The sequence below is a fragment of the Ostrinia furnacalis genome, unplaced genomic scaffold, assembly GCF_004193835.3.
Source record: "Ostrinia furnacalis isolate ACB-3 unplaced genomic scaffold, ASM419383v2 OfSCF7657, whole genome shotgun sequence".
NCBI lineage: Eukaryota > Metazoa > Arthropoda > Insecta > Lepidoptera > Crambidae > Ostrinia > Ostrinia furnacalis.
Window position 1 is genome coordinate 434,221 of NW_021137896.1, and position 15,784 is coordinate 450,004.

Below are 15,784 nucleotides of genomic sequence, written 5' to 3' on the forward strand. Positions count from 1 at the left end.
ACATTGTTAATAGTCATGGGCGCAGTGTGAGTGCGAATGCCGCGTCTGTGTGCGTATGCAAAATGGAGTTATACAGATTATTGCCTTCTGTTACTATCTAGTTTGTGCTTTTAGGTACCTACGTGGAATAATTTTGTCTACGCCGAACTTTTCCCTGTCCAGTTATAATACAATAATAGTAACATTTGTTAATTAATTTTATAAGTATATAATTAAATATCTATCCTATACCTATACGTCATGTCCAATATAATTGTATTATGTTGTTAAGAACTTTAAAATTATAATATATTTTATGCTAATATTATTCTAAAGTCAGACTTTTAAATTGTAATTATTTTATAAAAAGAATAAGTAGATATAATTAATAATTTTGATAAATAAAATAAATAAAAATTGTTTATATTTCAGTCCAAAATTCGTAAGCCTGTAATATCAAATTTTAATTTAACGAATTGTTAATTATATTCTCAATTATTTCATTAAGTTGATTATTACACATTGCACTATTTAATAATATTATTTGTATATTGTACCTACATTTTAATAATAGGTATTACCCTTCACCAAAACCGCGACCGCGCTAAATTGGTAATTATCTCATGAATAGCTAAGAGACCATAGACTAGGATTGCAAAAAAGAAATCATAATTTTGTGTCCTGTAGTCACTTTGGTTCATTATAATTATTGTCCTTCTCACTTATGTTTCTATTAACCACAAAATTTGTAACTGTAAGGAACAGTGTAATGTTTATTTATTTATTATCACGACTGAAAATATTGTATTTTGACGTATTTACGTATTTCGGTGGCTGGCGTGTAATGCGCCTACAATACCGAATTCTGACTAAAATAATTAAATAACTAGTTTTTAGAATAAGTGTTCCTCTGGAAAATTACAACGACACTAAATAAAATTAAATAATACTGATTATTTTAAAACAATACGCAACACATAATACTTTTGCTTTGAAATATAAATTATTCAACCATATTGATTTTTTCAAGTTCTGTGGCGCGCTCGCAAGTGTGTCTTGTCCCCATGACAGTAATATTCTCTCCTTTTCTCATAATAATGGTATAAATATCTACTGTCACAGATAATACTGTCACGGCGACTAAAGTGTAAAAATATTGAATTACAAATTAATAATTACAATGTAATTAAAATAAAATAACTCACTTGACTTATGCCCGTTTTCACTATTAATCCCTAATTTTTAAGTGACCCCTATGGTAAAACATAAATGAATTTTGTTTTCATAAGGTCACTTCAAAACTAGGGATTGATGGTGAAAACGGGCATTAATGTCCTATGTCCCCATATAGGATGGGGCATGACAGTTATTAACTTTCCCCCGGGACAAACTTGACCCACTGGTTGGGTTTTTATTGGCGGTCAAGCTGTAGATCCTGGCTACACAGGAATTGCAGCGGTGGGAAAGAAAGGTGGGAATAGTCCCGTATATGGGGCAGAGGGTGTCCACAACTGTTGTGGACACCCTCTTTACAGTCCTCCATCGCGTGTTTGATATCGCTCCAAGTCTTGCCGATTATTTAAAATAAAATGCTTTAAATTAATAGTGTCGTTGTGATTTTCCCGTTTTATCAATTTAGCCTTATGGTGGTATGTGAGGTGGGTAAATTGTAAATAGTATTTTGTCGCTGTCTCGAGACGTCCACGTTACATCTGATAGTAAATCAGTTCTTCATGTTGTTTGTTTGTTTTATTAAAATGCCCCTTATCCTATAAGACTAGTCCTGAGTTAGTGAGGTAGGTACAGGAACGGCACAGAGTGAAGACACGGAGGCGCCTCCTCCTGCACTGCACCGCCGTTGGACGGGATTGGCCTCGTGGTCCCGGTTAATCCTGTCGGCCTCCCACTAACTGGGGGCGTGTTGGGTCCCGCCGTGTAGGGCGGGACGTCCGCGGAAGGCGCCTTGGTCGTTTCTAGTACCCAAGGCGCCGACCACTATGCGGCAGAGGGAACACCCCAGGTTCTTAGTGGGTTTGAGCCCCACATAACCTGCCGTCCCCCGGCGGTAGGTATGGATAGGCCATTTTCCTGGGTAAAAAAAGGAGCGGCACAGAGGGGTGTGAGATGTCAAACGTCGTCAACGAGATTTTGGATCTCTTTCAGATCTGTATCACCGTGCCGGTCCTATACCTCAGTCACTAACCGACTTAAGCGCAAGACCTATACTTAGTCACTGATACACAGTAATAAAGTCCAGTTAGCAGCGTGGAACGTCCACGCACAGGTGGACTGACGATCTCATAAGGTAGAGCAGGAAGGCGCTGGATGCAGGCCGCTACCAAACGGGCATTCAGTGCCCACGTTCCGTCGGTGGGTAGACGAAAAAATGGAGGAGTGGGGGTACGACATACAAACCTACACTATTTGAGATAAGTTTGTGAATGAACTCTTATTTTTAATACTTTTTTGATGATATTTTGTGGTTTTATTTGTATCAAACGGAGGAGGAATTTATTATCCCTTAATTAAAGTAAATAAACATGTCCTTAGTTGCATTTTATTTATATGTAGAACGAATTTTAAATTAAAATTATATTTTCAATTCAATTCAATCACAAATTAAAAAATTACATTGAAAGAATCGACCACTTCATGTTGAAACTAAGCGCACATGTCACTGTCAAGTAAGTGTCAACGTCACCAGATCAGCTGATTTGTCAAATCGTGTTTTGATTACGATTTTGTTAGATTTTCTCTATTATTCTAAGTTTTATTCACTTAATTAACAATAGATAATGTCTAAAACTGCTCACGTAGTGGATGGAGAGGCATCGGAATCGGATTCAGAAATTGAAGTAGGAAAATCACCCGTAAGTACCAGTTTAATAAACAAACTTTTTTCATCAAATGTTTATGGCTTTATTTTCTTATTTAAAACCAGAATTCCGTCAGAAAATATTAATAATAAATAACCCACATCTTGTTCTTACCGCTGCAATTCCTGTGTAGCCAGGATCTACAGCTTGACCGCCAATAAAACGCAACTTTTGAAGGCCAAAATTTGTTCGAAAAGTTAATGTAAGGACCCAAAACGAAATTAAAAGTAAATAAGTGAAGGTAGAAGTTAAGGATCAACTTAAAATACATTTCATAATATCTTAGTGAAACTTCTTAGGTCCTCTAACCAAGATTTTAGCTGTAATGTTCGTTTTTTGGGAGCTGCTAGCATAAAGCTCTTTTGTGTCGTGTTTTGGTGTAAACTTGATAATAATCTCAAACATTTTCCGTAAGTAGGCTCTCAAAGAGCACTTTTACACAACCCTACCTCTGCTTTGGGACAGTAATATGGGCCAGTGCTGAGAAGAAGCAGCGCAACAAACTCAGTCACTATTGTTTGTAACTTTAACTCATGTTGATACCCTATTAATAAATAATTAACTACATAGACTTCTAATGGACCCGCTACATAATAAAATGTCCAGTTTGAGACTTGAGTCCAGTTTCTTTCACTTAAATATAGAGCTAGTGGCCAAAAAGTATTAATAGTGTGATATTTTGCAGGAATTAGAAATACCAACAAATACAGCTGGGTTTGTTATCGCTGGAGAAGCACCCGAATCTGATGATGGTAAGTTTATGTTAAGGATGTTTCAGATCAAAATAACAAACACTCAAATGAGTGAGTCTTAGATGTGTCAAAGGACATCATCCACGTTTCATATATTTTTGGTCCAAAATCAAAAGTGCCGGCCAACAAAAAAAAGTGCTATATTCTGACAGAATACGTCTGCCTTAGCATTTGTTACTATGGCACCAAAGCCGTAGCTCCACTGTGCGTCGAGTATTTGAGATCTAAAAGTCATCGACTATTCATACATTTTTTGTTCAAAATGAAAAGTGTCGGCCAATAGAAAAAAAAGTGCTGTATCCTGACAGAATACGTCCGCCTTAGCATTTGTTACTATGACACCAAAGCTGTAGCACCACTGTGCGTCGTAGTACCTATTTGAGATCAAAGTCAGTCGTTTCATATATTTTTAGAACTCAAATACCACGATGCACAGTGGTGCTACAGCTTTGGTGCCATAGTAATAAATGCTAAGGCGGACGTATTCTATCAGAATACAGCACTTTTATTTTTTGGCCGGCACTTTTGATTTTGGACCAAAATGGATGATGTCCTTGTTCAATAAATATCCAAACATTTTCGCAGACAGAAAGAAGAAAATTAAATGATTCTTTTTCTGCTTAGCCAGAAGGTTGACTGGCAGAGAATGCTTAACTTAGGCATTCACTTTACTTTGTGTACAAATTAAAATGGCTTTAAAACTGATATCTTACTAATATTATAAATGCGAAAGTTTGGATGTCTGGATGTTTGTTACTCTTTCACGCAAAAACTACTGAACGGATTTTGATGAGACTTTACAGTATTATTGTTTATAACACAGAATAACATATTAATAGGTATAGGCTATAATTTATGACGATCTGTGACAAACTAAATTTCATGCGAGTGAAGCCGCAGGCTAGACTAGTATTATATTATTATCAGTCTGTGCTAGTACATAATATTTGTGTGATTCTGTGCTTCAAAGAACATTAAAGTTCTAATTGTACCATAACTACTGACTAAATAATCTATCAATACAGATTGCCATTTAAAAACAATGTTAAAACACATTTTTGTTCCAGAATCAAAGATAACGCGAGTGCAGACACCGAGTGAACCTGACCTGCCCCTCCATTCAGTTCTCACTCCCCCCACAAGCCCTAGCAAGATATACAACTCACTGCTACACCAAAAACTATGTATGTATTGTACCTTCGTCGTTTCAGCCAAATGACGTCCACTGCGGAACAAAGGCCTCCCCCAAGGTTTTCCACAAAGACTGGTCCTGCGCCGCCCGCATCCAGGCACTTCCCGCGACCTTCACCAGATCGTCGGTCCACCCAGTGGGAGGCCTGCCCACACTGTCTTCCGGCTCATGGTCGCCACTCGAGAACTTTTCTGCCCCAGCGGCCATCAGCTCTGCGAGCTATGTGCCCCGCCCACTGCCACTTGATTTTAGCGATTTTGCGGGCTCTGTCAGTCACTTTGGTTCTCCTGCGGATATCCTCATTTCTGATTCGATCACGCAGGGAAACTGCGAGCATAGCACAAACATTAATAAAGCTTGTCGCTAAACTCAGGAACAACTGGTCCGATTTGAAAAAAATATTTTTGTGTTGGTTAACTTCTTTATTTATTGAAGACTAGCTGACCCGGCGAACTTCGTACCGCCTTAGCGTAGAGATTTTCTTAATATTTTTTTCCGTAAGAACCATCCTTGGGCTTCCACAAACTTTAAAAAAAAAGAATTATCGAAATCGGTTCAGCCGTTCACACGTCATGCCGTGACAACGCGAAACGGGTTTCATTTTTATATATATAGATAGATTAGCGGCCGCCCGCGACTTCGTACGCGTGGATCCCGTTTTACCCCCTTAGGGGTTGAGTTTCGTAAAATCCTTTCTTAGCGGATGCCTACGTCCATAACATCTACCTGACCTGCATGCCAAACATCCCGATCCGTCTAGTGGTTTGTGATCACTATGTCAGTCAGTCAGTCAGTCACCTTTGAGTTAGAAATTAATTTAGAAGACTAAAGTCTTGGTTGTGGCGTAATTTTGATATATCAAACCGAAGCAACAATGAAAAATGTTGCGAAAACGATAAAAAAATATTCAAACTATTTTCACGCGTACGAAGTCGCGGGCACAGCTAGTACGGATATTACATACTTTTATTTATGTAAGGGCTGATTTTTCAATCGTCGGATAAATTTTAACTGCAGAATAAGTTTGGCACATTGACAGTTTCAGTATAGAAAATATGTCAAAATGACAAGTTTATTCTTCAGTTAAAAGTTATCTGACGATAGAAAAATCGGCCCTAAATAAACTAATATTATACTCGTACAGTCGGAGAATGAAAAGGTTCGTCACCTTAGTGTCGGTTTTCGCTTGCACTAGGTACTGTAAGAGTCAAACCTGCCAACATAACAGTGCAAGAAACAGTGCTGCTAACATTTAAATAAATATGACGTTTGCTAACGAATAAGGTTTTGCTTGTTTATTTTTCTATCCCATCAGTGCAATGCAATGATGACATTGATCAATTGACAATAGTTTTTTTTATTTAATAGAAATAATAATGGCAGGTTGAACCAACAAGAAGGTTTTAGTTTATCAATCATAATAAGTAATCTTCTTGACAAGATAAATCGTCATACAACTTTGATCTGAATAATTTTGAACTTTACTGACGAACAGTTAAAGATTATTTTTTCTAACTCGAGATTATTCTGTAACATAGGTTCAAAAGGTAATATGTGCTCGCGATTCGTTGAAGGAATCAATTTGAAAACTGACGAACCTTTTCATTCCGCGACTGTACATACAAAACACAGCCTAAAGCAAACATAAATGTTCTTGTACACAAATGCGCGGGATTCGAACCCGCGACATTGTGGTTCTGTATCTACTAGTTTGATCGCCAATAAAAACCCAATCAGTAAAGGCCAATTTTGTCCCTGGATAGCCAGTCCAGCATCACCTTTATTATATCTACACATATTATTATGTATGTAGGATATCTAGGACATACACTACATAGATGTTATAGGTCATTGAAATCAATACAATCGCAAAACTGCATCCGCGCATACTATCTATACTATCTACCGAACGCACATCAATTTATTTATACCCTATTGCCTCTTATTCACTTGCAATAAGAGCGATATTTCAACGTTAACGTGTAGCCCCATGTGCTATCAAATGTCCGAGATTTTAATTTGTTGTTTATCCTTTTCGATCGCGGAGATCTCGTTAATGACCGAGAGGGATGCACGTGTGCTAGTGTTATCGATATGTCGATAGTTTGAATGTCGATAAAAATCCTGAAAAACCCTCAAGCTATAGTCTGGTCCGGGAGCACGTAGAATTTTGTCCAATGACCCCAAGCTAGGGTCATTGGACAAAATTCTACGTGCTCGCATATCAGAATATAAAAAAGTGTCATTCGTAATGAAGTGATGACTAATTTTCTAATATCTAATACCTAACACCCGTATTCACAAACGATTATTGCTCAAGCAACAAATTGAAAAATTCACTTAAGTAAAGCAGCAAATCGAACGCACAGCGGTGAATAGAGCACTGTGATTGTGACCCTGTGCGTCCACGAGCACTATGAGACCTCATAGTAATGTTTGTGAATACGGGCGTATGTGCAGTAAGATTATTCAGTCGATGGAGCAATAAAAACCATAGGCGTCGCTATCGCCCCAGTGATCATCTATGGCATGTTAGGGACCAGGCCGCTCCTGAAAAATTACCCTAGATACGCAATGATAAAAACTATGAAAGAATAAAATAAATGCCTTTTATGATAGTCCAAAACATGCAAAAGCATATTATTGGTATTTATGCTGTCGATTGTAATTAGTCAAAGCTGTACAATACAATAGTACTGATCACAAATATGGATCATGGTATTCTATCCATATCTGTGGTACTGATACTATCAATAATTATGTCCTCTAATACTATTTTCATGTTCCAAGCACATAATTTTCGTGCACATCGATGTCATTGATAACACTTCAAACACCCCTGCAATTTGTAGCTATAAATAAATCGTCTAGAAACTTCTATCGACAACCACCCACGGGCAACCCTACGCGCGAGGGGTGGCCACCCCACCCCTTCCCCTGTCTGTAGATGATTGATTATTCAGTGCTCGTTTCGCTCCGGTCGCAGAAACAGGTGTTCTGTAAACCAGAAAAATGGAGTTCATTTATACCAATGACCAGTATTGCGAAATGATACGCATGCTAGCTTTGTGCGGCGACAACGTCGAAACGGCGTGCGAAAGGTTCCACGAGAAGTTCCAAATTCGCGTATCTCCGCTCACGATGGAGAACGCAACTATTAGGCTACGCCAGCACGGCACTGTACGTCAGGAAGAAGAATTTGCCACGTTATTCCAACAAGACTACCCTGACATGGATTTGCAAGATGACATATGCGACTATTTCCAACTAAATCCAAGAGGCAGCGCCCGACGCGCGGCCAAACGCATCGGCTGCAACCAGGTCCAAATCTGGCGCGTCCTGATGGACGATTTCCAGCACCCAATCCATTTCAGGCGTAATAACGATGATATTATAACCCCAGTTGAAGGCCAGCCCCGGGTGATGTTCTGCCAATGGCTCATACGGAATCTTGATAAGAACATCCTTTGGACAGGCGAAAAGAACTTCACTAAGAATGAAACTCGTGAAGTACCTTACCCTTCCATGGATAATCCGCCTGAAGACTTCATCACACAGAACGTGTGGGGCGCTATCATTGGCCGATACATCATCGGTCCAGTTTTTTTCGAGAGAAACATGACTGAGCATACCTACGAAGATTTTATCAGGTATACTCTGCAGAAGAAGATCTCTGAATGGATGGAAGACGAGGATATCCCTTTGGGGTGCACAAAGGACATCTACTTCCAGAATCCTGGTGCGGGGCCGTATTTCCTGAAGGGATCCAGGCACATCCTTGAGAAAGAGTACGGGATGAGGTGGATAGGCCGCATGGCTCCCAACCCGTGGCCTCAGCGGTCGCATGACCTGACTCCAGTGGACTTTTTCCTCTGGCCTCGCGTTAAGGCCTATGTATATGCCAACGGATATGAGCCTGCTAACGAGGCGGAATTGCGCGAGAAAATCAAGGAGGCTTTCGACGAATTGAGGAAGGATGAAGAAGTTCTGCCCAATTTGAAAGATATTATTCGGAGGCGGGCGTTCCTTTGCATCCATCGAGTGGGCAGGCGTTTTGAGCACTTGCTCCCAGCTGAGGACAGGCTAGTCTACTAAAGCTGGCACTTCCCAAGCACACCTACAATATAAAAATAGTCCTTTCATAATAATATACACCTATTTATCAGTGTTACATATACATCGTATAATATAATCAGTGGTTCTTATAATATTATAGTGGTACTCAAAAGTGTATACGCATAAATAGTGATAAAAACGTTATTTCTATAGCTACTCGTTACCTATTAGTTGTTTCCCTAAAGACTTTCAACGACCAAAATCATATTTTGATGTCTTTACATTGAAGATTGGGTAAGTAAATACGAGTAAGTACACTCAGCGTCAAATTGTTCGTGACACCCAAAGTGGCCAAAAAGTTGGTAGGTACTTCGTTCGTTCGTTCGTTTCAGCCGAAAGACGTCCACTGCTGGACAAAGGCCTTGGTAGGTCCTCAACACAACCTTATTCCAATTGTAACAAAGACGTGTTGCGAACTTTTTGGCTACTTTGGGTGTCACGATCTATTTGACGCTGACTGTACAAGCTTTGCTAAGTTTGAGATTAGCTGGCGCAGTATCCAAAATGTTCAACAATTTTTAACACGCTTTTTTAGGTCGTCGTGTATGTAACTAATATTTTGTGCTAACTATGTAATAGTATCTAAGAATCTGAATTACACGCACTTCTAATTCTTGTATCATCATGAAACTTGGCAATAGGCTAGTTTCCTAAAAAAAATAATTAGTCCGTCAATTTTAGTATAAAAAAATATTGGACACGTATATGTTTAATTGTCAATCAAACAAATAATTACAAAGTTATAGTGCGTTGAAGTTCCGCGCGATGTCACAAAGTGCTGCACTTTTACGCACTCACTGATCACGGGCCTTTTCTTTAGAACTTTGGCACGCTTTACTTATCTGTTTACATTTTCATTAGTTTTAAAAAGTAAAACATAACGTGTCGAGTAGTTTTTGATAAGCTAACTGACGGACTAATTAAAACTTGCTTTTTTACCCAGGAAACATCCCTATTGTAGATTAGATGACAATACTATATTATGGTACCATCGAGCTGGTTTCATGATGGGACTGATGGCCATAGGAATTCCTAAACGAAATGGCGGAATCGCATGGAGTTTGGGTTTATTGGATTTATCTTTTCAGGCACTTTATTGCTAGATGATGTCCTGGGTCCTGATGATGGAGTCTGGCCTTTTAGTGCAGTAATTAAAAGCGTGTTTTTAGTTTTTTAACTACTTATTAATTTTTGTTTATTTTAAAAGGCTTGAATCTATTTATAAGATTGCTTGATGCTGAGTTACACGTTCCCGCGGCAATCCAGTTGCGAATCCAGTAATGTAGAAAGGGTCCCGCAAAAATGGTCTGCGTGTGAACACACATTATGTGTGTTAGAAATTATTCGAATTACAAATTCGAACGGATCGGTTTTTGCGTGATACAAACGAGATTTTATGTGTAAAAACATTAATATTAAAACTAAGTGTTTTATACTAAACGGGACCCTGCAAAAAACGGGATGTCTCCGGGTGAACAAGCCTCATCTAATACAAGTTCCCAAACTCGGGACCTACCTAGTATAGGAAATTTCGCCCGCTGCCCAGCGGTTGTATCGGTAGGGTGGTGTGTCGTTCTACAGGCAGGGCCCACTCAATGTTCGCTCGCGACCCACCACTGGGTCGCGACCTATAGTTTGGGAAACCCTGCTGTAGGTACCCAGTTTCCAAGCAAAATTAGTCTGTTTTAAGCGCATGTGCAATCGTTGCGATCGATATTGCACCGATCGCAGGTTCTATCCCGGACTACCCACGCACTCGACCTGTATTGAATGCTCGTAGAAATTATCATTAGCGAAATATTATTAACTAGATGACCCGGCGAACTTCGTACCGCCAATAAATACTTGTCTTACATAAATATTTGTAATATTTTACAATACCTGGCTCAGCGAACTTCATGGAGTGTCAATTATTGCGGAAAAATTTAAATATCAAATTTATTTATGACACAGTACCTACATCGACCTTTTTGAAAATATTTTGCTACCTATGTTTAGCAAAAAAAAACTTGGATTCTATTATGGTAGGATTATACATTGTATATGTATTGTAATGTTGAAATAATTTTTCAAATCGGTCCATCAGTTTCGGAGTCTATTCAATACAAAATACAAACAATCAAATCTTTCCTCTTTATAATATTAGTTAAAATATCCGGAATTTTGACTAAAAAGTAATTTATTTTCTGTAAATAGGCTTTAAAAAGCGCATTAGCTTTCGAGTTCTCGTACCTATAAAGAAGTAGCGTGAAGAAACTCACGTATTCACAAATATTACTATGAGGTCTCACAGTGCGCGTGGACGCACAGGATGACACACAAACCAATCACGGAGCTCTATTCAACGCTGTGCGTTCGATTTGTTGCTTCACTTAAGCAAGCATCGTTTGTGAATACACACTTTGAGACCTCATAGTAACGTTTGTGAATACGGGCATAAAAATACATGGCACCCGGATTCACGATATAACGATATTTAGACCCTTTAAATTAAAGTTTCGTGCCTTTTCAGGGGAATGCAACGTGTCCTTACGAGCGAGCATCGAAGGCCTGTTCAGACACACGACTGAGCTGTCGGTGGACAAGCTGGCGAGAGCTGACAAGACTCTCCTTAATGTGCAGGTCAGTTTGTTACCTTACCTTTACTCTTATACCATACCTTGTAGCAACTCATTATAGGTGATAACAGCCTGTCGGACTGCCAATTCTGATAGTTCTTATCTAAGGCAGAGCTGCTCCACCTTGCTTTAACCTTAACTATAATCATAACCAGAGTTTTTGTTTGGAGTCTTTTGACGTTTATTAACCCTTCATTCGACGAAATTTTTTTTTAGTTAAATTTATAAAACAGTTACTGATTTCGTTTCTTAGCTTGTATGGGACCCCAGAAAAAATACCCAAAAAAATCTCACTATTTCAGTTTCCTGAAAAACCTATGTCCAGTATACTGGACATTGCCAAGTTCACAAGAAAGTGACGCTCTCCAACCATGTCCAGTATACTTCCCATTGTCGAAGAGACAGAAAAAAGAAACAAGTGGTTCCGTAATAAAATATTAATTATTATTATCATAATTTCAGCTTTATGACGTCCACTAATGAACATTGTCCTCCCCCAATGATTATCAGGTTAGCAAGTGGGTTAACAACCGGCCAATCTGAAAGTCGTCCTGTATCCTGCGCCTTCCTGCTACCTTTATGGGTGCATCTGTCCACCTTGTGGGTGGACCTCCACGCAGCGGTTGTCGGCACGTTGCCTCCATACTAGAACCTTGCTGTAGCCATCAGCCATCAGTTCTGCGTGATGTGCGCCCTGCCCATTGCCACTTCAGCATGCTAATCCATAAGGCTATATCAGTGATTTTAGTTCTTTTACGGATCTCCTCATTAGATGTCGCACAGAAACACCAAGCACAGCCCTCTCCATGTCATGCTGTGATATAGAGAGGGCTTATTGTGAGAAGTAACCTTTCAGTAGGTACCATTATGTGATTACTGGTAACACACTTAGACTTGTTGCTGATTTCTTCTCCTGCACTTGGACCGCCATCAAGGTGGCGTTTTGCGCAAGCACTTCAGCACCAAGGGTCAATACGGAAGCTCTCTGGAAAGACTACAGCACGGCTCAAGCTTCAACCAAATCGAAAGCCTCCTCATAGTCCACGTACGCCAAGCGTTATGGCAAGTAATACTCTTTGGTCTTCTGTATAACCCTGCCGCAGTGTATGGATGTGGTTAGTGGTTACCAAGACTTCTCGGATACCGGCATGTAATATCCCTCGCATAAAAGCTTGTAGATATGGCTCGGAAGCGTGATGGGACTATAATTCTTCAGTAAAGTGTTATCCCCTTTCTTGAATAAGGGTACCACCACGCTTCTGTTCCATGCCTCTGGCATTATTCCCTCGAGTAAGACAGAGTTAAAGATTTAACTGTTTATATTCATGAGCTCTATGCAAGAACTGATGGAAAAGCAGGACGAGAAGAAGAATTTTCTGATAAAAACCAGTATCTATATGAAAAGGAGTAGTGTTAGGCGGCACCAATGCTACTAAGGCTTGTTTTTTAGAGTTGAAACTCTGAAAAACGATACATAGTGAGGCAGAAAACATTTTATGTGTGAATCCCTAAAATATTATTATCAAAAACCACAAAAGTTAATTTTCTAATAATTTGGCAACGGGAAGAATACTGGACATAGTATTTAGAAGTTACTTTACTAGTAATTCGACGACGGGAAGTATACTGGACATGCAAGTTATAGGTGTCGTAAAACGAAAACAAAACTCTGTATGACAGTAACTACATTGTAAGTAGCTTCGCAGGTATCCTATCTATAGTTTTTAATCATATTACAAGAATATTAAGCCGTAAAATAATGAATAAAATACAATTTACCGAGAGCCCGCATAGCGGGCCCTTCCTCCCCGTCATATTATTGGAGATTTCTCGCGTCTCATCGATATTGGTGCCTTGCTGATTTTTGACAGCATAGTTAGATAGTTCAGGGAGCAAATAAACACCTTGAGTTCAAGATATACGCTCAATTTTTTTACGGATATTTTTTTTCGTTCAATGGGAAGTATATCGCACGTCGTCGAATTAAGGGTTAAAGTAAGATGATAATCTGCAACTGATTGTGAAACCGTTCACCAACAATCAATTGATCAATGAACTGCTGACCAATATGATCTTTAACCCATTAACTTTTTGCCCAAAGATCACTTTACCCATGAAGCGTTCGCCAAGAGAACGGCACGCCAATGAACGTTTGACCAACAGATTTTTTTGACATCTTACTTTTCGTGTTACTTTTAATGTGTAGGTATATTTCCGCTGTATCTATTTCTCTAATTTTTCTTTTAAGAAAGAATAGGCATATGAACAAAAAATTCTTGAATAAAATTGATCCAGTATTTTTTCTCAAGTTTTGAATTTAATAACATATTTACTTAGCATTCAAAACTAGAATTAAGACAAGGGTCATCATTCACCTTTTTTTCACAGGAAAGCATGAGAGCTACGAACGCGAATTTGTCCTTAGCGAGAGCAAGACTGAAGCAAATGCAGGCGGAACTGGAGAAGGCAAACTGTAGTGCAGCACTGACCACTGTCAAAATCAAGTCTTAAGATCGGAGACTTAAGCCTAAAAACACTTCTATGTACTGCCCATAAGACTACACGTTTCTATTAACTATTACAAAGTAATCAAACTTATTGTAATGCAGCACTAACCATCGTCAAAATTAAGTCTTAAGACTAGACTTAAGCCTATAAACACTTTTATTTAAATCCCAAAGTAGTAGCAGACTTATCAACTCGGAAAGGGATCAACACTGTATCACAGAATAATAATAAGTACCTACTACGTACAGAAGTTTTACTTCGCGAAGGTATTTAAAAAAATATATGCTCAATGTCATTAACAATATGGTGTAATTTAGCCTGTCTCAAGAGCCAAGCACCATTTTGTTGACAAACGTCAGTGATCGGCACTGCGCCGAAGCTATAGGGCTGACTTCGGTAAAATGACGTGACGTGAGGTGCCAAACTGCGGAAAATGGCGGAGGAAATACATGATTTATCATTAATTATCATGAATAATATTAACTACTTATTTATCTCTCAGTGTCTTGAGGCAACTTAAAAAAGTACATTCTGTGTTTTTATTATTATTTAGGCAGTTAAATACTAGAGAGATGCCAACTAATGCGCTGAGTTCGAAACTCAGTGTCGCATTAGAAATTCACACACACAAAGTAATCATAATGTGCTCATTATCCACTGCGGTATCAGTACTCAACTTCAACATCTTTAGTACTTCGCAAGCAATGTAAACTGTTTACATTATGACGTCGCTGCTGTCATCATTGCTGTGTCATTGCTTTCACAAGCAATGTGTTCTGTTTTTGAGCATATTGCTGCGACTCCGGCCCCGCCCCCTTGTCACATCTACCTTTAGTTTCTGTGATCTGTGATTATTGTGTCCGTTGCAGTTTGGAGTTTCATACAAGGAATACTGACCTTCTCGGGTTGATACGGTTACGATCCCTTTCCGGGTTGATAAGTGTGCTACGTCCTTAAGCAGGCCTGGCTCACTCCGCGCGGTACATCCGATAATTACCTACAGCGAAGCGCCCCGCCGGCGGGTATTATATCAGTCGAGTGTCACGCGCGCGCCCCTCAGGACGCTGGCGTGCGTTGTAGTATGATTATAATTCTATGATCGAAGTATTATTTAAAAATGGACATAAAGAGAAAGAAATATTGTGCGGCGTTCGGGTGTTAAAATTCGAAAAGAAATCTACCGGATTTATCTTTTTTTTCGCTTCCCAAAGATGCTGAAAGGTATGTTGGCCATGTAGGTAATCAATAATTCTTAGGATAGTATAGGAACCTAACCTACCATGACTACTGCTCAGAATTCGTTCGTTCGTTTCAGCCAAATGACGTCCACTGCTGGACAAAGGCCTCTCCCAAGGTTTTCCATAATGAATGCATACTTACCTACATACGTACCTCATTACAAATAAGTACCTAGATTAATTATTTTTTCACTAGACAGCAACCCTAACAGCGTAAGAAGAGTTCAGAGGCACGCGATAGAAAGAGACAAAACTTGTAGGTTAATAAAATTGTAGGTACGTAGTGCTGTGCGAGCTGAATTCCACTGTATCGCGTCGTAGCAAGACTCGCATTTATTTAAATCGTCTTGCGGAGTAATCCTTCTGTACCTGTACTATTACTTATTCTGTGCCTTAAGTCTACAAACACTTCTATGTAACAGCCCATAAGACTACAAATGACAGCAGAAAAGACAGGCAAAATTTAGTGAACCATAAAATTTCACGGATTGTGTTTCTTTAAAAC

The 15,784-nt window shown here is 39.1% G+C and overlaps 1 protein-coding gene across 2 annotated transcripts; it reads left to right on the top strand.

Annotated features, from left to right (window-relative positions):
* Positions 1-2,684: 2,684 nt before the first annotated feature.
* Positions 2,685-14,058, top strand: LOC114365835 (uncharacterized). 2 transcript variants are annotated; one of them, XM_028322518.1, is made up of 5 exons: positions 2,685-2,849; positions 3,541-3,607; positions 4,675-4,791; positions 11,428-11,537; positions 13,922-14,058. In XM_028322518.1, exons 1-5 carry the CDS (start codon positions 2,775-2,777, stop codon positions 14,042-14,044), a joined length of 492 nt encoding a protein of 163 aa, XP_028178319.1. In that variant the 5' UTR covers positions 2,685-2,774; the 3' UTR covers positions 14,045-14,058. The 2 variants fall into 2 exon arrangements, 1 of the variants encoding a protein (XP_028178319.1); XR_003656982.1 differs by lacking the exons at positions 2,685-2,849; positions 3,541-3,607; positions 4,675-4,791 and adding an exon at positions 7,604-9,149 and having other exon boundaries at positions 13,922-13,964.
* The last annotated feature ends 1,726 nt before the right edge of the window (positions 14,059-15,784 follow it).